Below are 22,978 nucleotides of genomic sequence, written 5' to 3' on the forward strand. Positions count from 1 at the left end.
GAGGATATCCTCAAGCACACGAGAGGTAATAAAGCCCCAGGTACCGTGTACCGGCAGGTCTGAAGACCCCAGTGAAAGTATTAGTCAAATTAGGTACCGAACACTAGTTGCTTTCTCGTCTTGTTCATTTTGCTCAAGCCTGCGGCCATGAGTTTAGAAATAGTAATAAAATATGATAATGACAAGAGTGGCGTTGATGATGTTGGCATTGATGACAATGGTGGTGAGTGGTGGTGAAGACAGTGAGGTTGATGACAGTCGTGGTGATGACAATGGTGGTGATGACAATAATGGTAATGACAGTGGTGGTGATGACAGTGGTGGTGATGACAGTGGTGGTGATGACAATGGTGGTGATGACATTGAGGTTGATGACAGTGGTGGTGATGACAATGGTGGTGATGACAATAATGGTAATGACAGTGGTGGTGATGACAGTGGTGGTGATAACAGTGGTGGTGATGACAATGGTGGTGATGACAGTGGTGGTGATGATAGTGGTGGTGATGACAGTGGTGGTGATGACAGTGGTGGTGATGACAATGGTGGTGATGACAATAATGGTAATGACAATAATGGTGATGACAGTGGTGGTGATGACAGTGGTGGTGATGACAATAATGGGGATGACAGTGGTGGTGATGACAGTGGTGGTGATGACAGTGGTGGTTATGACAGTGGTGGTGATGACAATAGTGGTGATGACAGTGGTGGTGATGACAGTGGTGGTGATGACAGTGGTGGTGATGACAGTGGTGGTGATGACAATAATGGTGATGACAATAATGGTGATGACAGTGGTGGTGATGACAATAATGGTGATGACAGTGGTGGTGATGACAGTGGTGGTGATGACAGTAGTGGTGATGACAGTGGTGGTGATGACAGTGGTGGTGATGACAGTGGTGGTGATGACAGTGGTGGTGATGACAGTGGTGATGACAGTGGTGGTGATGACAGTGGTGGTGATGACAGTGGTGGTATTGACAGTGGTGGTAGAAGCGAATACTGGTAGCAGCAGTGGGATCCAGAAATTTTTTTCTGGAAGCAAAAGTTCCAGTACCCAGCATCGCCTCGTGTTCCAGCCAAAACCGCCGCCACCGCCACCGCCATAAGCCGCCATCCTGCCACCCACGCATCAAATATTGTGCCAGACCGGGGTCCTGCCATCAACCACTACTCCAGGCTAACGTTTTAGAAGTAAGGGTCAATATTTTCCTGTGAGAACGCTCATTCATCAGTGAGGAGGAAGGAAGCTTCCCGCGCCAGCCATTTTTGAACCTCGCGCCACCACGTGGGAACCACCTATTACACCCACCACCACCACCACCGCCACCCAAGCTGACAGTATCAAGCTTCGTGAGGGTGCAAGCTACTGCAATCGTCGTCAGCCATCGTCGCAGGTATCAACTGGTTATTCCATCGTCGCAATATTGTCGTCGTCAGAATTTATCTTCGTGCCTCTAGCCTGAACAGTGTGGGGTCCCTGAGTCTCGCGCCACCGCCGCCAGGAGCGCTGCCGTCGCATCCAGTTTGTAAACACGCCTCACATGGGCCTCTTCAGATCTTCACGACGCTTCTCCTACTTTGGCTACTGGTGATCCTCATAAATTACAACCCTGAGATAAGTAATTGCTAGTTGAGAACAACGTGCCAAGTGTTAAAAAGTGACTTATGTAATAATTCCCATAATATCCTGTGAATTAACCATTCAGTGACTTGTTAAATATTGGAGCTGGTTCAGTACTGCACTCCCCACAGTTTTCCTGTGTGATTTCAACATTCCTGCTTCTTACAGTAATTTCATTGAATTTTAATTGTTCTCCTAGAGTGTTATTGGTAAATTCAAATTCCAGTGAATTAAGAAATCCTTGTTTTAGTAGCAGTTAAGGATTTATGCAATATAATTTTTTTTTAATTTCTCCAGACCTAACTTGAAATTTATCCTTTAAGCATTTTATTTTAAACTTTTACCATAGGAGTTATATACATTCCTGTGTCCAGTTTATGTGCTACATCCATATTTCTTGCATTGCCACCTGTTGTGTTGAATCTTTTTAATGAAATTTTGCAATTGCATTTCCCAGTTTTTATTCTAAATTGCTGTGCTTAGTCTGGTTTAATTAATTTACATACATCTAATTCCAGTCATTTTTTTAATGAAAGATTGCTAAATTTAGTTTACAATTGCTTGTTCTTGATTATTTTCTTGCCTAGCCCAATTTAATAATTTTATTTCTGCCATTTTTACTTTAGCCAAGTTGATATTTTTTTGTGTTTATTTTTGTGTATACTATTTCTGATGCCAGGTGCACTTAATTATAATCTGCGTTCAAATATTACTTCCACGGCTGTGACAATGCCTACCACTGTTGAAACCCCTTCAGAATCAATGGGAACAGTTGCTCGTCCCAATGGCCAGAGATCAGCTCAGGAAATGGCTATTCCTCTTTTTGCTGGGGAATCGCGTTTATTAGAATCATGGTTTAGTAAGGTTGAAGCGAAAACAGTTGCACGTTTTTCTAAGCCTACTGATGCCGAATACTTAGCAATTGCACGGTCAGCCGTGGACACAACCAAAGGTGATGCACGTTTTGTTGTTGATGAGAAAGCCATTGTTAGCCTCCAGTCTTGGCCTGAATTTAAGGATTTCTTTCGCCGTCGCTTTGTTAATAAAGGAGACCTTGACCCATATAGGTTAGTCAAGAAAATTGCCAATGCCACCATGCAGCCTGGTGAATCGTTTAATGCGTTTACTAGCCGTCTCGATCAGTATCTGTATGCCTTAGTTTCTGCTATGAATAATTCAACTTGGTTAGATAAAGACAATAATCTGTCCCCTGAGGCTATGGCCAAAATGATAGCATTTGGTACTTTAATGCATTTTGCCCCCGAGCATACAAAACCAATCGTTGAGCAACAAAATTTTGGTGTTAAACATGAAATTGGTGAAGTGTTTGAGGCTATTAACAATGCCGCAGATAAACTAGCTCCCCGAAGTGCTCAACTGTTGCCACCCTCTGATGCTGTAAATGTAGTCACAAGCTCTCAGCATCCTCCCACAAATTCTCAAAACTCTTGGTCGCAGAAGCGTACCCATGCTCGTAGCCCCCAGTCAAATTCGCCGCCTCATAAAATGCCGAAACGCCATAGTCCACAACCATCCACTCCCTCATGTTGGCATTGTGGTAAGAGTAACCACCTTGCAAGGGACTGTTGGTCCGCCCCTAGATCATCACCTCCTAGACAATTCTCTCGGCCCCCTCATCAATCTAATCATTCTAGGCTTCCATATTGCACGTACCATAAACAAGTTGGTCACCACACTGCGGATTGTAGAGCTAGGCAAAGGACATCTCCACCTCGTAACTCCCATGGTCAGTCTTGGCGAGGCTCACAGCATCCAAGACATTATCAGAACTCTCGTAATTACAACTCCCAGCCCAGCTATAATGCAACTTCAAATTATAATGCTCAGTCACAGAATGCTGGAGCTCAGAATGTTCACTCCATGTCGTCGGGAAACCCCCAAGGCCATCCGCTAACCAATTCAAGCTAGCCAATCCTAGTGCCCTCCCTGTGTATTCAGTAGCTACCCAAAATAGATTTGGACACTTGACAGAGGAGGACACTGACTCTAGACCAGTTGTAGATGTTGACGGATCCACAGTAAATTTGACACAAACAAGACACAGATATCCCAGACAACATAAGTCAAAAATAGTAACTTGTCCAGTCTCAAGTGATGGTCCCCTTGTCTCAGCCATTGTACATGGTAGAGTTTTAAAAGTTTTTCTTGACTCAGGTGCAAAAATTAATATTGTCAAGCCCTCAGCTCTTAGAGACATTGAAAGTATGCACCCTACTATTTTAAAACAGTCACACATACCTTTTCTAAGTGGTATTTCAGGAAATAAAGTAAAAGTTCAGGGTGAAATTGACCTCCCACTCAAGTTCAATGATGTCACATTGTCTATAACATGTTTAGTTGTTGACATTATTCATTTTCCTGGAGACATTCTCTTAGGTCTGTACACCATGATTGATGAAAATATTGCATTGTTTCCCCATCGTTGGAACATAAGTATCAAAGACCACGTCATACCCTTGTGTAGCATGTATCGACAGGGCCACGAGTTCAACCTTCAATCAGATTATGTTAATTTTGTTGACACCCGCCTTGCAAGCGTAGGTTTGTCAGATCATTGTCGTGGTAGCATACCCGAGAAAACAGGCACTCGATTGAAGCATAGTAGTTGTGCAGTTGTTAAGGAGAATGAGTATCGGGACTTTCTGGAAGGGGACGCCCTAACGGATTCTCGTTGTCTCGCTCGCCTGGCAGCTTCCATCTCTGAAGTCAGTGGTTCCACGGCTACTGACACTGTGCTACACCCTCATTCTCTCACCAGAATAAGAGTTAAGGTTCAGGGAGTGCCTGAGTTGTCGGATGTGATTGCGGAAAGTGAAACATGTAAAGTGAATGGTACATTTGTTGAACCCTCCTGGCACACAGTGCAGGATGGTACTGTCTCACTTTTTATCGCGAACACAAGTAATGCCGATATCCATCTCCGGTCTGGTACCCATGTTGTAGATTTTGCCCATTACTCGTTACCGGTGCGAGTTGTGGATGATGTCTCCATGGATCATACTGTTTGTACACTCACACCAGGAGAACAGGGATCTCAGCCAGAGGTGCAAGCGCAACACCTCAGTCCTACTGATTTTCCTGACTCTGTGGCTCAGCTTTTGAAAATTTTGAACAAGAATAGAGCTGTTGTTGCTCTACCAGGAGAAAAATTAGGTCTCACTCCTCTCATTACACATAAAATTCCCCTTGAACAAGGAACTACGCCTATTTATGTACCAGCTTACCGACTTCCCCATTCTCAGAGAGCAGAAGCAGATAGACTTGTAGAAGAAATGTTACAGAGTGATGTAATTGAATCGAGTAATTCGCCATGGAACGCTCCATTGATTCTTGTACCAAAGCGAGATGGGACTTGGAGACCTGTAATCGATTATCGCAAGCTTAACAGAGTAACAATACCTGATCGTTTCCCACTTCCAGTTCTAAATGATTTGTTGCAAAGTATTGGTCGAAACAAAGTATTCTCAACGTTAGATTTGTTGCAGGGATTCTGGCAAATCCCCCTTGATGAGGAAAGTAAACAATTGACAGCCTTTAGTACTCCCAATGGTCATTTTCATTTCAAAAGAATGCCGTTTGGTTTGCGTAGTAGTCCAATAACCTTTTCACGGCTCATGACAAATCTATTTCGTAGATTGATAGGAAGTACACTTCTAGTTTACCTTGATGATCTCATAATCATGTCGCAAGATGTTCAGACTCATTTCCAGAACCTTGAGAAGGTACTTGCAAAGCTCGCTGAAGCTAATTTAAAAATAAAGCTTGCAAAATGTTCATTTTTAAAGCAAAAGATTAATTTCCTAGGTCATACAGTTACACCTTCAGGTATTACATTGAATGAATCAAAAATTATTGCTGCCCGTGATTTTCCAACACCTCGTACCGCAGAAGCCGTAAGACAGTTCACAGGTCTTGTAGGATTTTATCGTTCATTTATTGCTGGATTCTCTATTATAGCCGCTCCGCTTTACAAGTTGCAAAGAAAAGATGAACCCTTTGTTTGGGGAGAGGCCCAGGATCAGTCATTCAAAAAACTCAAAGCAGCCTTGATTTCGTCACCTGTCCTTAGGTATCCAGATTTTTCTAAACCTTTTACGTTGGTTACAGATGCTAGTGACATAGGTCTAGGTGCTGCATTACTTCAAACAGAAGGTCACAGAGATCACGCAATAGCTTATGCTAGCCGCACATTATCCAAAGAAGAGAAAAATTATAGTGCAACAGAACGAGAAGCCTTGGCAGTTGTTTGGGCACTTAAACATTTCAAGGATACAATTTATAATTACCCAGTTCATGTTCTTACAGATCACCAACCATTAATTCCCTTGTTCAAAAATAAGAATCCAGTTGGAAAGTTTGCTAGATATTTGCTCACAATTCAAGAATTCAATCCCACATTTGGATATATTCCAGGAAAGCAAAATGTTGTAGCCGATGCGTTTTCTCGACACGTAGCTGCGATTCAGTTAAATTACCCAGCATTAGATGCTACAGTAGTAGAAACGGAACAAAGACAAGACCCCATATGGGCACCCGTCATTAAATTTTTGACTAAGCAAGACACTCGCCCGATTCATAAACCACCAGTACCATTGAAAGAACTAGTTATGTTGGACAATTTACTGTGTAGAGTAGTAAAGCTAGGGACAGCCCCGAGGAAATGTTGTCAGTTAGTTGTTCCAGCTGTCTTGGTACCAACTGTGTTAAAAATTATCCATGATGCTCCTGCAAGTGCACATCCAGGAAAGGATCGTACACTCCAACAAGGTCGATTGAAATATTTTTGGCCAAAAATGGCTAAGGAGATTGCTCATTATGTTGACAGATGTTTAACTTGTTTACAGCACAAGGGACATGTTTCAGGACCTAATCCAATTCAGGTGTACCCAGCAACTAAAGCTCCTTGGGAACGAATATCGATGGATTTATTGACAAATTTTGCGGAAACAGAGAAAGGGAACAAACATTTGCTTGTAATGGTCGATAATTTTTCACGGTTTTGCGAACTAGTTCCTATCCCGAACAAAACAGCAGAAACCATAGCCAGCGCATTCCATGACCAAATAATTTGTAGATATAGTATGCCTAAAGTAATCCTTTCAGATAATGGTCCGGAATTCAGTAATAGTATTCTAACTAGCTTGTGTGATTTATATAACATCAAAAAATGTAGCATTATGCCTTACCATCCGGCAAGTAATGGACTAGCTGAACGTACTAACAGGAAAGTGTTAGATGCCTTGAGAGTCACGTTGAATTTTGATAACCACAATTGGGATGATTTTATACCCTTAATTCAGTGTGCTATAAATTCTTCAATTAATGTTTCTACTGGTGACACACCTCACGCTATTCTTTATGGTACAGATAAGATCCTCCCTAATGAATTGATTAACGTACCTCCTACTCCCTTATATAACGTAGATGATTTTGTTCAAGTGAAGCGTAGACAAATGCAATTAGTATTCAAGAAAATACGAGAACAACTGTCCAAAGCAACAGCCGAGTTCACTCTAGCAAGGAATGCACGAGCTAAACCCAATAAAATAACTATTGGATCTGTAGTAATGATACTTAACCAACACAGGTCTGGTCCTATGTACAAGTTAACTAAGAAATTTTTGGGTCCATATAAGGTAATCGAGCTTATTAAAGGTAACAAATACAGACTTAAGAACTTGTTAACAGGAGAGTATATAAATGAACATTTAGACCACATGAAGTTAGCTAAAATGACTGTTGACGAGACTGATGAGGAAGATGACAATGAACTTACCCAGACAGATACTCCTACTCGGACACCACCTCCTGTGGTTGACAGACCACTGGATGTTCAGCAACCCCATACTAGCAATTATAATCTTAGATCTAGACCTCTCGTTTCAACCGTGCACTCACCACACGTCCATTGGCTAGATGTTAACGAGGATATCTCTCAAGATGATAGTTTGTCGCATGAAGTTTCACCTGTTCCGGACCTTCAGTCAGAGCCAGAGTTGTATAGTGCTCTGGATGAGCTAGGTGTAGATATCCGCAGAATTTATAATTGATTGCACTCTGCAGTTATTCTGTTTGTTTTGAAAAAAAAAAATCATTTGCAGTATTTCTACCACATGTGTCTTATTATTACCATTATATATAATGTATAGTTTTTCTCAACTTTATTTTGTTATAAATTAGATGCCATTGTTAAGTCTACTACCATTTGTATTTTTACAGTGCTTGTCATAAGAGTTATTATTGTTCTAGCAACCACATTGTGGCCAGTGAATCCTGACTGCTATCACGCAGATGTTAGTCTTCTTGATCCAGGTCTTGTATATGCTTGTAAATATATTGCACATTATATATATTGTACATTGGTCTTGTAAATATATTGTATATTTCGAAAAAAAAAAAAAAAGAGAAAAAAAAAAAAAAATTATCTATCTTGAAATTCAATTGTGGTTGTTAGGTCAGAACTTTATTCCATTAATGTAATAATTGTTTAATTTTGTATGGTTTTCAAGCACATGCCATTGACACATGTTAATAATTTTGTTTAGGCAATACCTTGGGTTGTATTGTTCATATCTGATCAGTAGACATACACATGTTCTTAATACTCTGATTTAATCAAAGCATTGTTACCATGATTTTCACCTATTATGATGAATTTTTTTTTTTGGTGCATATATGCCGAGTTGTTTGTATTACGCACACCTGATCTTCTTTCAATGTTTTATTATGAAAATTTCACATGTAAGCCATTATTGAATGCCACCGAGGTCCTTTCAGTATCATTGTAACTATATAGCTAGCCAGAGCTTGTCGACAAGGGACGTCGACTTGGTAGCGTGTCCGAGCGGTGTTATACTCAAATTCTGTCAGTTGAAATGTAACCAATCACAGGCGAGTAGGCCTCTGACGTCATGCCAGACAGAGGAGCATCAGCGATGCTCCCAGCAGCCTCAGTTATCCTCACAGACCCAGAGTAGGTGGACCTCGGCTGGCCAGTTATACACCTGTTTGCCTCACTCAATAAATATATACAGAAGCGACTACTGTGTCTACATTCAACCCGAACAAGGCAAACGAATAACAGTGGTGGTGATGACAATGGTGGTGATGACAATAATGGTAATGACAGTGGTGGTTATGACAGTGGTGGTGATGACAGTGGTGGTGATGACAATAATGGTAATGACAGTGGTGGTGATGACAGTGGTGGTGATGACAATAATGGTAATGACAGTGGAGGTGATGACAGTGGTGGTGATGACAGTGGTGGTGATGACAGTGGTGGTGATGACAGTGGTGGTGATGACAATAATGGTGATGACAATAATGGTGATGACAGTGGTGGTGATGACAATGGTGGTGATGACAGTGGTGGTGATGACAATAATGGTGATGACAGTGGTGGTGATGACAGTGGTGGTGATGACAATGGTGGTGATGACAATAATGGTGATGACAGTGAGGGTGATGATAAGTCTGATAACAATAACTTTGGCGAGGCAAAAATAGTATAATGTGCTCTTTAATATGACAATTTATTGTTTATTTTTTTGTTTTTTTTTTGCTTTCTTGAAGATTCGGTGAGATGTGGGCCTTGTAGCGCTGTCGGGTCGCAGGCGAAAGGGTCTGGGTTCCGTTCTTACGCCAGAACGGAAGTCTTTGGGCACCGTTTCATTTCGCCTCATATCTCTGTTCACCTAGCAGTAAACAGCAACCCGGGAGTCAGAACACTATTGTGGCTAGCATCCTGGGAGAGTCAGTGATTGGTCTAGGGGTAACGTATGTTAGTGTGATATACGCTTATTGTCCCCCTTAGCCAAGGGAACTTTGCAAAGTTTAGGGGGAAATGGAACTTGACTAAATTGGCATAGGAAAGGAGGTTGGCTAAGTTAGCGTGGGAAAGGGCTTGGCTAAATGGCGGAGGAAAAGAGTTTGGCTAAGTTAGCGGGGATAATCAATGAGGACGCCGGGTGGGGGGGGGGGGAAGTAGCCAAGTTGGCGGAAATGTAAATGATTACAATGATTTGGGTGAGAGTAACCCAATCGGAGGGAGTTGAACATTACGAGGGCATTAGTTGGGCGATGTTGTAAATCAATCCCGAGACGCGCGGCTGTAAATGAATTTAACAAATAGGTAAATCGTCGGGAAATGTAAATCACTGGACGGGAGGCGAGGAAGCAGCTGACGTGTATTGTAAATGACACTGGGGAACGGAGCTAACTAAACTCGGGGCTGTAAATGACAGGTGAATTCGAAAGGAGAATTGTTAGTTACCGAGAGCGTAAATAGACGAGGTGGTTGTAAATAAGTTTGTGGTGGGGAGTCGGGCAGTAAACAAGACCAGAGATTCTCTGTGTGAGGCAAGTGAGGGGACAAGTGAGAGTAGAAGGCTGATAAATCTTAAAATTACAGACCATATGTACTGGTTTAATATTATTTGTCAGACTGTAATTCATATAAAGTAATTGATGAATAAGGAAGTGAAAACCGCGACCCACATACCGCGAAGTCTCAGTGTACACGCCCCGCGGGGTCCCAGTGTACACGCCCCGCGAGGTCCCAGTGTATACGCCCCGCGGGGTCCCAGTGTACACGCCCCGCGAGGTCCCAGTGTACACGCCCCGCGAGGTCCCAGTGTACACGCCCCGCGAGGTCCCAGTGTACACGCCCCGCGAGGTCCCAGTGTACACGCCCCGCGGGGTCCCAGTGTACACGCCCCGCGGGGTCCCAGTGTACACGCCCCGCGAGGTCCCAGTGTACACGCCCCGCGAGGTCCCAGTGTACACGCCCCGCGGGGTCCCAGTGTACACGCCCCGCGGGGTCCCAGTGTACACGCCCCGCGGGGTCCCAGTGTACACGCCCCGCGGGGTCCCAGTGTACACGCCCCGCGAGGTCCCAGTGTACACGCCCCGCGAGGTCCCAGTGTACACGCCCCCGCGAGGTCCCAGTGTACACGCCCCGCGAGGTCCCAGTGTACACGCCCCGCGAGGTCCCAGTGTACACGCCCCCGCGAGGTCCCAGTGTACACGCCCCGCGGGGTCCCAGTGTACACGTCCCGCTAAGTCCCAGTGTACACGCCCCGCGAGGTCCCAGTGTACACGCCCCCGCGGGGTCCCAGTGTACACGTCCCGCGAGGTCCCAGTGTACACGCCCCCGCGGGGTCCCAGTGTACACGCCCCGCGAGGTCCCAGTGTACACGCCCCGCGAGGTCCCAGTGTACACGCCCCGCGAGGTCCCAGTGTACACGCCCCGCGAGGTCCCAGTGTACACGCCCCGCGGGGTCCCAGTGTACACCCTCTCCCCACCCACGCCAGCGACTAACCCCCCCCCCTCCCCAACTAACCCCCACATGAACTTCTCCCACCTTCCCCTCTCGCCAATAACAACTTGAACACGTACCCTCGCTCCCCGAGTAATGAATTTGCGTCCTTGTTTCTCCAGCCTGGGCTACGCGATGCTGGTGGGCGTGGCCCTCTCGCGGGCGGGACGGCTGAGGGCGCCCTGCCTCCTGCTGCTCCTCGTCGCCGCCTCCTGCAGGACGCTACAGAGGAACCGGGACTGGGAATCCAGGGAGACGCTCTTCTTGTAAGTCTTGCTAGTGATTGGGAAGGATTTAGGATTATTCCTGAAGGGATTGTGGCAGGGTTAGGTGGGAAGCCCAAGCATCCCATCTAATCTATCGAGGCCCATGCATCGAAAACGTTTATATCACGATGGTTTTATTGTTACTAACACGTCACATTTTCCACGGAGTGGTGGATGCCGTACAAAAATCGACTCATTGGGAAGACAAGATGTGTAATAAGGATGTGTAATAGCAAGTTTTAATAGCAGTAATATCACTAGTTATTACCAATTAACGCTAGTTACGCAGTATTCAGGATCATCCCTCACACCAACTCACCTAGTTGTGCTTGAGGGGGTTGAGCTCTGGCTCTTTGGTCCCGCCTCTCAACTGTCAATCAATTGATGTACAGATTCTTGAGCCTACTGGGCTCTTTCATATCTACATCTCAAAATGTGTATGGAGTCTGCCTCCAACATTTATTAACTATTCTGACGCTAAAAAAAGTTCTTTCTAATGTCTCTATGGAATATTTGGGTACTGTAAGCATATACGTCCATTTTGAAATATATACGTCCGCATATATCCTTGATCGTCGGCCGTCTTAAACGGGTGAATATATCATAGAGGTATGAATGAATATATGGTATATGGTATGGTATTTATGAATATATCATAGACTGGACAGAGCTATCTGTGGCAAGACATGTTCTTGAATACACTCTTGAGAGACGGCAAGAGCGGTGACAGACAAGCTAACTATTGTGGGATGCATGTGGTTTGTAATGATGACACTAACGACCTGCTTGGCTACAACTCTGACTGTGAATGGTTGACTTGTTAACGACTGACTGTAGTTAACTACTATTGTTTTGTTAGTAGTGACTGTCTATGGTGTGGATACCTGATAATAAGAGAAGCTCCTGGTTAACTATACAATCAGAACTGACCTTCTGAGCTCACCATCAGAGCTCAACAATCACTGCACAGAGCCTATAGTCTCTTGAATTTAAGTTGGAGACTTAGAAATGGATTCCAAAGTCATGATTTCACTGATCACACATTTACTATAACCTTTCTATACACAATCATATATTTTTATATCAATTTTATATAATTAGATTTCGATATTATTTGTTATTTAAATAATTACTGTAATGTATAATAATATGTATTTTCATATAGCTGGCTTGCCTCTCCCTCTCTCTAACTTCTCTTCCCCTATAGCCTCCCTGTTCTGTTCTGTTCTTTTCTCCCGCTTCCCTCCCTCTCTCTCTCTCTCTCTCTCTCTCTCTCTCTCTCTCTCTCTCTCGTGTCTGTACAGTACTTGATTCTCACCTCATAATCACAGTGTTCTCACCTGGTCCTCGTCTTCCCATATGGTTGTAATGCGTGTCTCACTCTCTGACGGGTCAGGGCGGGCCTGAGGACGCTGCCCCACAACGCCAAGATGCACTACAACTTCGCCAACCTGCAGAAGGACCTGGGTAATGCCGACCTCGCCAAGCTCCACTACATATACGCCATCAGGTGTGTCTTCGCCTCGACTGGCTACATATATACCTTGACAAATGCGCTAACATATTCAAAGATATCTTAATGCTGCGGATACTGTGTGTCACACCCAAGACTGGATGCAGTCTTAGCACATTGATTGAGATAAAGGTTCTTCAAGTGGCCCCTCACCACTCATCATGTCTACCACACAAATCAATATAACGAGAGGACACTGCAACGTCTGAGGTGAATCACCAATCACATCAACAGTTTAGCAACGTCGTGCAACAGGCGGCCACATACGATATGCACCCACAATTTGCGTTTGTGTGTGTGTGTGTTTAGTTCACTTATTATGCACCCCATACGCATCCTGTGAGCAATAGTGGAAAAGGTTATAGAGACATAATGGGCTCAGGAACTGAGCCCCCAAATTCATGTAAATATTTACATATTTAAAGTACAAATCAACCGTCTCTTATAACACAACCAGGCGGCCACAACGGCCTATTTCAGAACTAATAAAAACAATGTTTCATAAATATAAGTTATATATTATATACACGTTTTGTGTATAGTTAACCCTGGGGTTCATTAAGGGAGGTGTTTGCCTGCTGAACGTGGTCGGATATATATGACATTTAAACCAACTGGAACGAGATGTACAAGAAATAATACGAAGGAAAGTGACTATGATGTGGTGGGAGTCCCATCTCCCTAGTGTCTACCCCCATCCTTGTACTCGTCTCCCAGATACACCTGTCCCACACCACACCTGCCCCACACCACACCTGCCTCACACCAGCTACACCTGCCCCACACCAGGTACACCTTCCCCACACCAGCTACACCTGCCTCACACCTGCTACACCTGCCCCACACCAGCTACACCTGCTCCAAACCAGCTACACCTGCCCCACACCAGCTACACCTGCCCCACACCAGATACACCTGCTCCACACCAGGTACACCTGCCCCACACCAGCTACACCTGCCCCACACCAACTACACCTGCCCCACACCAGCTACACCTGCCCCACACCAGCTACACCTACTCCAAACCAGGTACACCTGCCCCGCATCAGCTACACCTGCCCCACACCAGGTACACCTGCCCCAAACCAGGTACACCTGCCCCACATCAGCTACACCTGCCCCACACCAGCTACACCTGCCCCACACCAACTACACCTGCCCCACACCAGCTACACCTGCCCCACATCAGCTACACCTGCTCCAAACCAGGTACACCTGCCCCACATCAGCTACACCTGCCCCACACCAGGTACACCTGCCTCACACCAGGTACACCTGCCCCACACCAGGTACACTTGCCCCACACCAGCTACACCAGCCCCACACCAGCTACACCTGCCCCACACCAGCTACACCTGCCTCACACCAGCTACACCTGCCCCACACCAGCTACACCTGCCCCACACCAGCTACACCTGCCTCACACCAGCTACACCTGCCCCACACCAGCTACACCTGCCCTACACCTGCCTCACACCAGCTACACCTGCCCCACACCAGCTACACCTGCCTCACACCAGGTACACCTGCCCCACACCAGGTACACCTGCCTCACACCAGGTACACCTGCCCCACACCAGGTACACTTGCCCCACACCAGCTACACCAGCCCCACCTGCCCCACACCAGCTACACCTGCCCCACACCAGCTACACCTGCCCCACACCAGCTACACCAGCCCCACACCAGCTACACCTGCCTCACACCAGCTACACCTGCCCCACACCAGCTACACCTGCCCCACACCAGCTACACCTGCCCCACATCAGCTACACCTGCTCCAAACCAGGTACACCTGCCCCACACCAGCTACACCAGCCCCACACCAGCTACACCAGCCCCACACCAGCTACACCTGCCCCACACCAGCTACACCTGCCTCACACCAGCTACACCTGCCCCACACCAGCTACACCAGCCCCACACCAGCTACACCTGCCCCACACCAGCTACACCTGCCTCACACCAGCTACACCTGCCCCACACCAGCTACACCTGCCTCACACCACACGCAGTCCCGCTCCTGTGCCAGGTGCGTCCACCAATGGCTCACCATAGCCCGTGCTACTTGGAACGTGTTGTTCCGAGTAGCTGAATCTAAAAACAACAGCAGCAACATACACCTGCCTCAGGCAACAACACGTGTACACTGAGCCCAGAACCTGGTTGCCCAAACACCACCACTGACAACACCACTCATGCTCTCCTCATGTGAAAACGAGGTAAAACTCTCTACACTGGCAATGATGATGCTAGTAGATCCCTGATACTATCCCAGCACTGATTCCTAGTAGACAGATCCTTCATACCGCCCGGCCTCAATAGCCATCACAGGATCTCATTCACATGGCCCACAGACTCATAACTACTCATTCTGCTAGTAACGTAATCCCCCCCTCCCCCGAGGCCAATGTTATTCCCTTAACATAACTGATCGGCCCCGCTACACTGCGGATCCCTTCTCCAATCTGCTTGGTGTTCGGCTTGTGGTATGTCAGCCTCTGGAGGGTTACTGAGGTCACCACACTGACTTACTCACCAACCAACAAGTACACTTTACTCCAGGATTATGTTCACGGGTAAACTAAACTCAGTCTATATACACCAAGTAATAGGGTACACCTCTCAGTGTTATAACATCCTGATCTAATCTGTGGCTTAATAGACCAGGACAAAAATACATTCACTTGAACAGCAGACCCCAGGATAGCGGTCTCCAAGATCTGGACATATCCCCCCTCTATCTACTTCTATAGGACTCTGTAGACCTTCCTATCTATCCAGTAAGTTTCCCTCCCCCCCCCCTATCCACCTACCCCTAACCCCCCCCCCCCCCCCCCCTGTGAGCCCATGGAGCTAACCAGCCCTCTGGACCTCCCACTTTGCTGCTGTGATTCTCTTCAGTGATGGTTCCCACTTCCCTCCAATGGAGCAGTTTGCCCTCTTCGTCTCCTCTGGCCGGACCCTCGCTCCCCAACACACTTAAGTGAACATTTACACCGGGATGCACACTCCCCTCCCCCCCCCCCTCTCCACACCCCACTATATTATATGTCGCTGGTGCATTCTAATATAACTTATATCATGTGGAATACGAAAGTCTTCTGTACCTCATAGGAACCCTTTACATGTTATTTTTTCCTACCACAGACGTGGCCACACAGTTACAATGCTAACTAGCATACACAACGTTTAACGGGAGTCCCTCACACTCTCTCCTGTAACAGAACACACTTGATTGACAGTTGAGAGGCGGGACCAAAGAGCCAGAGCTCAACCCCCGCAAGCACAAATAGGTGAGTACACTTCTCCCTTCTACACCCACAGCCTGGGTCAGGGAGAGCGTTTGTGTGTTAGTTCAGTGGCGGCCTTATTACCCCTAAACTATCCTACGTTTTTCATACTAATGTTCACAAATACAATACTAATACAACCGGCGCTGTCCGGGATAGTCCGTCTCTCCCCCCCTTCCAATCCCCCTTATCCCCCGTTCCATCCCCAATCTTTATTCTGAACCCTTCCAAAGGATCTATAGCCGTAATGACTTGGCGCTTTCTCTTGATAGTTTCCTTACCTTCTTCCCCCACACCTCCATTCCACTCCTCTCCCCACATCACCCCTCTTCCCTTCCCCTCTTCCCTTCCCCCTCTTCCCTTCCCCTCTTCCCTTCCCCTCTTCCATCACCTCTTCCCTTCCCCTCCTCCCTTTCCCTCTTCCCTTCCCCTCTTCCCTTCCCCCTCTTCCCTTCCCCTCCTCCCTTCCCCTCTTCCCTTCCCCTCTTCCCTTCCACTCTTCCCTTCCCCTCTTCCCTTCCCCTTCTCCCTTCCCCCTCTTCCCTTCCGTTCCGCCGCAATTGTGATTTACCAAATACTCCTGAGTGTAAACAGAGTGGACAAGGCTACCAGAGTGTGTGTACTGGGAGGCCCCAGAGTGTGTGTACTGGGAGGCCCCAGAGTGTGTGTACTGGGAAGACCCAGAGTGTGTGTGTACTGGGAGGCCCCAGAGTGTGTGTACCGGGAGGCCCCTGAGTGTGTGTATTGGGAAGCCCCAGAGTGTGTGTACTGGGAGGCCCCAGAGTGTGTGTACTGGGAAGACCCAGAGTGTGTGTACTGGGAGGCCCCAGAGTGTGTGTACTGGGAGGACCCAGAGTGTGTGTACTGCGAGGACCCCAGAGTGTGTGTACTGGGAGGCCTCAGAGTGTGTGTACTGGGAGGGCCCAGCGTTGTGTGTACTGGCAGGACCCAGAGTGTGTGTACCGGGAGGCCCCTGAGTGTGTGTATTGGGAAGCCCCAGAGTGTGTGTACTGGGAGGCCCCAGAGTGTGTGTACTGGGAGGCCCCAGAGTGTGTGTACTGGGAGACCCCAGAGTGTGTGTACTGGGAGGCCCTAGAGTGTGTGTACGGGGAGGCCCAAGAGTGTGTGTACTGGGAGGCCTCAGAGTGTGTGTACTGGGAGGCCACAGAGTGTGTGTACTGGGAGGACCCCAGAGTGTGTGTGTACTGGGAGGCCCCAGAGTGTGTGTACTGGGAGGCCCCAGAGTGTGTTTACTGGGAGGACACAGAGTGTGTGTACTGGGAGGCCCCAGAGTGTGTGTACTGGGAGGACCCCAGAGTGTGTGTGTACTGGGAAGCCCCAGAGTGTGTGTACTGGGAGGCCCCAGAGTGTGTGTACTGGGAAGCCCAAGAGTGTGAGTACTGGGAGGGCCCCAGAGTATGCGTACTGGGAGGACCCCAGAACGTGTGTACTGGGAGGCTCCAGAGTGTGTGTACTGGGAGGCCCCAGAGTGTGTGTACTGGGAGGACCCCAGGGTGTGTATACTGGGAGGCCCCAGAGTGTATGTACTGGGAGGGCCCCAGAGAGTGTGTACTGGGAGGACCCCAGAGTATGTGTACTGAGAGGCCCAAGAGTGTGTGTACTGGGAGGCCCCAGAGTGTGTGTACTGGGAGGACCCAGAGTGTGTGTACTGGGAGGACCCCAGAGTGTGTGTACTGGGAGGACCCCAGAGTGTATGTACTGGGAGGCCCCAAAGTGTGTCTACTGTGTCAGAAAATCCGACACCATTTAATAATACACTTACAGGCAGATAATATTGCTGTGTTGTATAAACAAGTTAACCCATAGAAAATGTAACTTGTAGTGGAATTTCCGTCTATAGAAAACGGGATATCATTACCACATACTATTTTAAATTCACCACCTATTATGGTGGGAATTATTCTTAAATACATTAGTCTTTGGACTTTACCATCATAAAAACATCACATATAAATTAACTAAATTATCAATATCAAAATAGAGTAAATAAATGTGACCCTTCTATCACTTACTGTCATCTGGACAATGTAGGCCAGTAGCGTCAGTGAGGAGGGAGTGGTCAGCCATTGTTATTGTTTAAGACCACAGAGTCGTGGAGCGAATTACGGCTCCTATAAATTCTCTTAGACGAAGTGTTATGGAAGATCAGAGTAGTGATCTGCCATCATCAACACGCTGTCAACAAATACAAGGGAAGTGTTTTTCCGAAACCCGTTTATCTAATCATTTTTGGCCATTAATGTCAGTAGATAGGGCCTACCGGGTAGAACACGAATGATCGACTCAAACAAGGTAATTAAGCCTAGGTCTTTATGGTTCCTTGTACAGTGTTTTCTCTGATATAGCTGTCATATATTAGGATTCTGGCTTCACAGCTAGCGCCCTTTTGACAGGTCAAGACGAGGAAGCATGCTTTGTGTACCAGTTACTGGGTGATGGAAGCTATCTCAAAGAGGATAATTTGGTGTCTACATCCTGGATATACCTGGTGGACTAAGACCTGCTGTACAATAAGATAAGGAACCTCTTCAATGTATGTAGTCTAATACTGTAGTTTGATTGGCTGCATATATATAAATTCAATATAACCCCCCCCCCCCCCTAATGTGTAGAGGATCGATTTGTGAGATTATTGCAGAAATACAGTCCACTTATCATCATACCAATTGCTATCGAAATATATAAATTAACGTAAATATAAATTCTATATAAATTCATATAAATTAAATAAATATAAATCTCACAGCTCGGTTCCCACATTATTTGGTCATCTTCGAACCGGATGACAGATTAATGGTCCTATGAACCCACATTATTTGGTCATCTTCGAGTCGGATGACAGATTATTTGGTCATCTTAGTACCAGATGAACCAGTTAACCAGTGGATTCATTAAATATACTAGTGCAGTGTGATTTATACAAAGCCAGCAGTCAAAGACGGCGGCGTTGCCTCGTGCGAGCTCAGGAGCCCCCCTCAGTTCATTTCAGCCTCATCAGCGGTTTCATATGGTCACCCACAAATTTGGTGGCGTGTTATTCTGTGAAATGACAGCGCTAATATTGAAGCCAGCCAAATTAGTGGCTGTGTCTTCGTGAGATTGTTTACGGATTTCGTGGTGTTAAATTTCGCAAGAGATTATCTACGAATTTTGTGGAGTTTATTTCGCGAGGTCACTAATAATATTTAATACTTCTTGATAATATTAGAAGTTTCATAGAGGCTATTATCAATAATTGTGTATATTATTTCTCCAAAATAGAGAATTATTTAATATATTGCCTAGTGTTCACAATATAATATTTACTAATTGCCAACCCACAACAGGGTAGGATATTACCATTGACTAGTTGAACTATTTATTGTTCATACTAGTCCCATTATTACCATAGTCTAGTGGTACTATAGTAAACAACCTAGCACCATTAATGAATTGTGCAGACCCTATTTTGGGTGTAATTTTTATCATCTCGAGTTGAGTTGTGTATATATAATAATTTACTTATGATCATTACACCTTTGAGTGATTAATTAGTGTCCATACCATCCTAGGGTGAAATAGAAGAGCTAACCTAAAGGTACTTCCATGACACTGGTTTATCACTCAAATCATTAGTGTGTATGATTGTATATATATATATATAATGTGTATTAATTTTAAGTGCTAACCTCTAGTAGAGGTAGGATTACAGCCTAGTGGAATGCAGAAATTTTATCCTAGGCTACCATTAGTACTTGCTCACAATTTATGAGCCAGTGGTGCCCAATTAACAAGTCACCATGACTAATCCACAGAAAGCAAAGCGTGATTTAGTAGCAAGTAAACGTCAACTGACAAGAGATCTCGACCAATATGAACAGTTTTTATATGAGCCTGTAATTAATTATCGTCGGTTGAAAATACCACTATTACAGATTCAAACCCAATTGCATATATTGAAAGCAAATAGGAAATCTTACCAAAATCAGGTCCACGACGATGACGACATAGTAGTTGAAGATGTGGAACCATTCCTGTCTGACCTAGCACAATATGAAGAAGAAACTCACGCCAGGTTGGAGCACTTACACAGGATAATTGAATCAGAACAATTAGCATGTACATCAAATAAAGTAGATTATGTTATGGATGATCTGGATCTTTTTGAGAATAAATGTCAAGCCAGATTAGATCCTTTAATCAACAAGGATAAAGCTTCACCCAGTAAAGCTTCACCCACTACAGCTTCACCCAATATTATACCACCAGAAATTAAGCAGTTCTCAGACAATTTATCCACAGTCTCTGTGGATTCTGAAAACCCAATACCTGAGGCTACTAAGTTAACATGCCTCCAAGCTAGATTTTTTTTATTGTTGCCGCCGAAGGCGGCTAGTTTATTGTGCACCCCATACTCATCCTGTGAGCGGTAGCGCAAAAGCATTACAGAGGGCACAAAAGGTCTTTATCAGACCTCATCTTAGATTATTACATAAACAATTTCTTCAATCCTTCACACCTTATAGGTACAATGTCAGCTAGTTACAGAGAAAGTGCTATTACAAGAGCTACATATTTACAGTAAGTCATCATACATTAATGGTAGGTTTTATCGTTAATACATAATAGTTTGGCCACTGGGGATATTACAGAGTCATAGGGGAGCTTCTGTTTATTATTAGTCCTCACAATACACTACTTGTTTCTGAATCTCATATGTCGTTCATCTACTGGAAGCAAAATGTGGGTACAGTGCAAGGATTTCAGGTAATTTATCCATGGTAATAAGATAGTTTGCCATATCATACAGAGTGAGCTTAGACTTATCTCTAAAAGGCTCAATTTTACAACAATCCAAGATATAGTGTTCGAGTGTGTGTCCCTGCCTATGTCCACACACTTTACACTTTACTTCATCTAGATCCCTATACAAGCCGAACTGCCAGAGATACTTGTAGCCAAGTCTTATACGAGCTGTGACAACATCTGTTAGTCTACTGACTTTGTTACTTGCCCCATACACATGTTTTACTTCACACATTTCATTGTGATGAACAATGGACCTACTAGTTCCAGTTTGCACTGTTCTACTTTCTTCAAATCCATCTAGGAGTTCTCGTCTAATGACACTTTTAAGGGACCTATTTGATAACTCAAGATTCCATTCAATACTGTCTTTATTTATTGCAGCCTTAGCAAGGGCGTCAACTTTGTCATGTTCCTGCATGCCAATGTGAGAAGGAATCCACAACATTTTTATATTTACCCTCTTGCTAAGTATTCTTACATATCTACGTCTAGCTTCCAAGACAAGCACGTTATTACTTGATTGCAAACTGTTTATTGCTCGTAGTGAGGATAGGGAGTCAGAAATAATTAAGCTGTCTACTTCAGTGTTGTCAATAATTTCGAGTGGTACCAGTATCGCTACCAACTCGGCCTGCATTGTGGACGCCCAGTTACTAATTCGGATATTTCTTTGAATTGTGCTGCCATCAGGCTGATGAGCAATAACAGCACTTCCTGCCCTCCCTGTAGCTGTATTGAGTGATCCGTCAGTGTATACGGTCTGTGCAATGTTGTTTTCAGCTTGTATATTGTGAATGTGCTCTATGGTGCTTAATTTAGCAGCAAGCTGAGCATGAGGGTTGCTTGTGATTAGTTTCTTGGTGGGGTATGCAGGGGTCAGGATGTCAAAAGGTACTATCTGCCAGGGTGGCAGGAAGTGCTGTACTCTTTCATCTGTATATACATCGTGCAGTCCCATCATTTTAATATGAGTGGCAGTTCTTTGAATCCATTTAGACTCGCTAGTTCCATTTCGTATGTGTTCTAACAGTGCAACTGACACAATGTTGTTTTTGTTATCACGCAGCAGCTTTAGTCCCATCATAAGATTAATTTCAAATATTCTATCTCGAATGCTAAGTATATTTAATTCTTTCCGCATGTTGAGAACTTTGGTAGTTATAGGACAGCCAAGTATAATTCTGAGTGCTTCATTTTGCATTTTTTCCAGTCTATCAATACTTTTGCCATTCTGCAGGACCAAAGCTGGTGCATGATAGTCTATCAGAGACCTTATATACGCTAAATACATCATTCTTGCTATTCTAATATTAACACCATATTTCGGGCTGTACCCCACTACAGTTCTGAGAGCCTTGAGTCTGTCTCTACATTGTTGATGTAACTTATTGACTGCAGTTGAGGTACAAGGGACAGAGACTCCAAGGTATTTGAAAGAAGAGACATAGTCTATTGGTATATTGTCTATCTTAAGTTTTCGTGGTCCACTTTTGCGGTTGCCAATTTGTCTGTTAAATACCTTAGTTTTAGCAGCGTTGATTACAAGACCAAGGCTCTCACAGGCTGTATGTATACAATTTAAGACTTTGCATTTCGCGGTGGGTTTTAGTATGCACAAGGATGTCATCTGCATAGCTGATAGTGATGTTTGCCGGATTAGTTGGGATTGATTTTAGTAAAGCATTAATTAGAACATTAAACAAGGTAGGACTAAGTACTCCTCCTTGTGGGGTGCCTAGTTGCATTACTTTAGTTTCACTCTTGTAGCCTTGGAAAAGTGCAGAGGACTTCCGGTTGGTAAGATAGCCTCGTATCCATTGTAATAAATGTCCCCCTATATCCATTCTCGCTAATTCATACATAATCACTTCCCTATTAGCAATATCAAAGGCATTTTTTAAATCAAGAAATGTTGTGTACTTGTGCCTTTTATCTCCATGAACAGTAAGAAAGGTTGTGATACAGTTGTGTACACTTTTACCATGTGTGAAACCATTGATATCAGGTGACATGTGCTCTTTAACTCTATACAATAATCTATTAAGCACCATTCTCTCAAAGGTTTTGCACATGCAACTGGTCAGTGAGATGGGACGGAAAGCATCAGGTTGTCCAGGCTTTGGTAC

General features: G+C 45.0%; 2 protein-coding genes across 2 annotated transcripts in view; both read left to right on the forward strand.

Annotated features, from left to right (window-relative positions):
• Positions 1 to 217: 217 nt before the first annotated feature.
• LOC138371865 (germ cell nuclear acidic protein-like) lies at positions 218 to 9,165 on the forward strand. Its single transcript, XM_069336904.1, has 2 exons — positions 218 to 857; positions 8,891 to 9,165. Exons 1-2 carry the CDS (start codon positions 218 to 220, stop codon positions 9,163 to 9,165), a joined length of 915 nt encoding a protein of 304 aa, XP_069193005.1.
• A 1,849-nt stretch (positions 9,166 to 11,014) lies between these two features.
• The window catches only part of LOC138371872 (protein O-mannosyl-transferase TMTC1-like), a 52,448-nt gene continuing 40,484 nt past the window's right edge, over positions 11,015 to 22,978 (forward strand). The window contains exons 1-2 of the mRNA XM_069336914.1: positions 11,015 to 11,237; positions 12,634 to 12,747. Coding sequence (XP_069193015.1) covers positions 11,068 to 11,237; positions 12,634 to 12,747 — 284 coding nt within the window. The 5' untranslated portion in view covers positions 11,015 to 11,067. The remainder of the gene's footprint in view (positions 11,238 to 12,633; positions 12,748 to 22,978) is intronic.

This window comes from Procambarus clarkii, chromosome 4 (genome assembly GCF_040958095.1).
Source record: "Procambarus clarkii isolate CNS0578487 chromosome 4, FALCON_Pclarkii_2.0, whole genome shotgun sequence".
In the NCBI taxonomy this organism is placed as follows: Eukaryota; Metazoa; Arthropoda; class Malacostraca; order Decapoda; family Cambaridae; genus Procambarus; species Procambarus clarkii.

What these genes read in the sequence shown, in the direction of transcription:
- LOC138371865 (XM_069336904.1), top strand. Translation starts at nt 218, where the DNA reads ATGGTGGTGAGTGGTGGTGAAGACAGTGAGGTTGATGACAGTCGTGGT. An exon ending in TGACAGTGGTGGTGATGACA is followed by an intron (nt 858 to 8,890) that starts GTAGTGGTGATG and finishes ATGACAGTGGAG; the next exon opens with GTGATGACAGTGGTGGTGAT.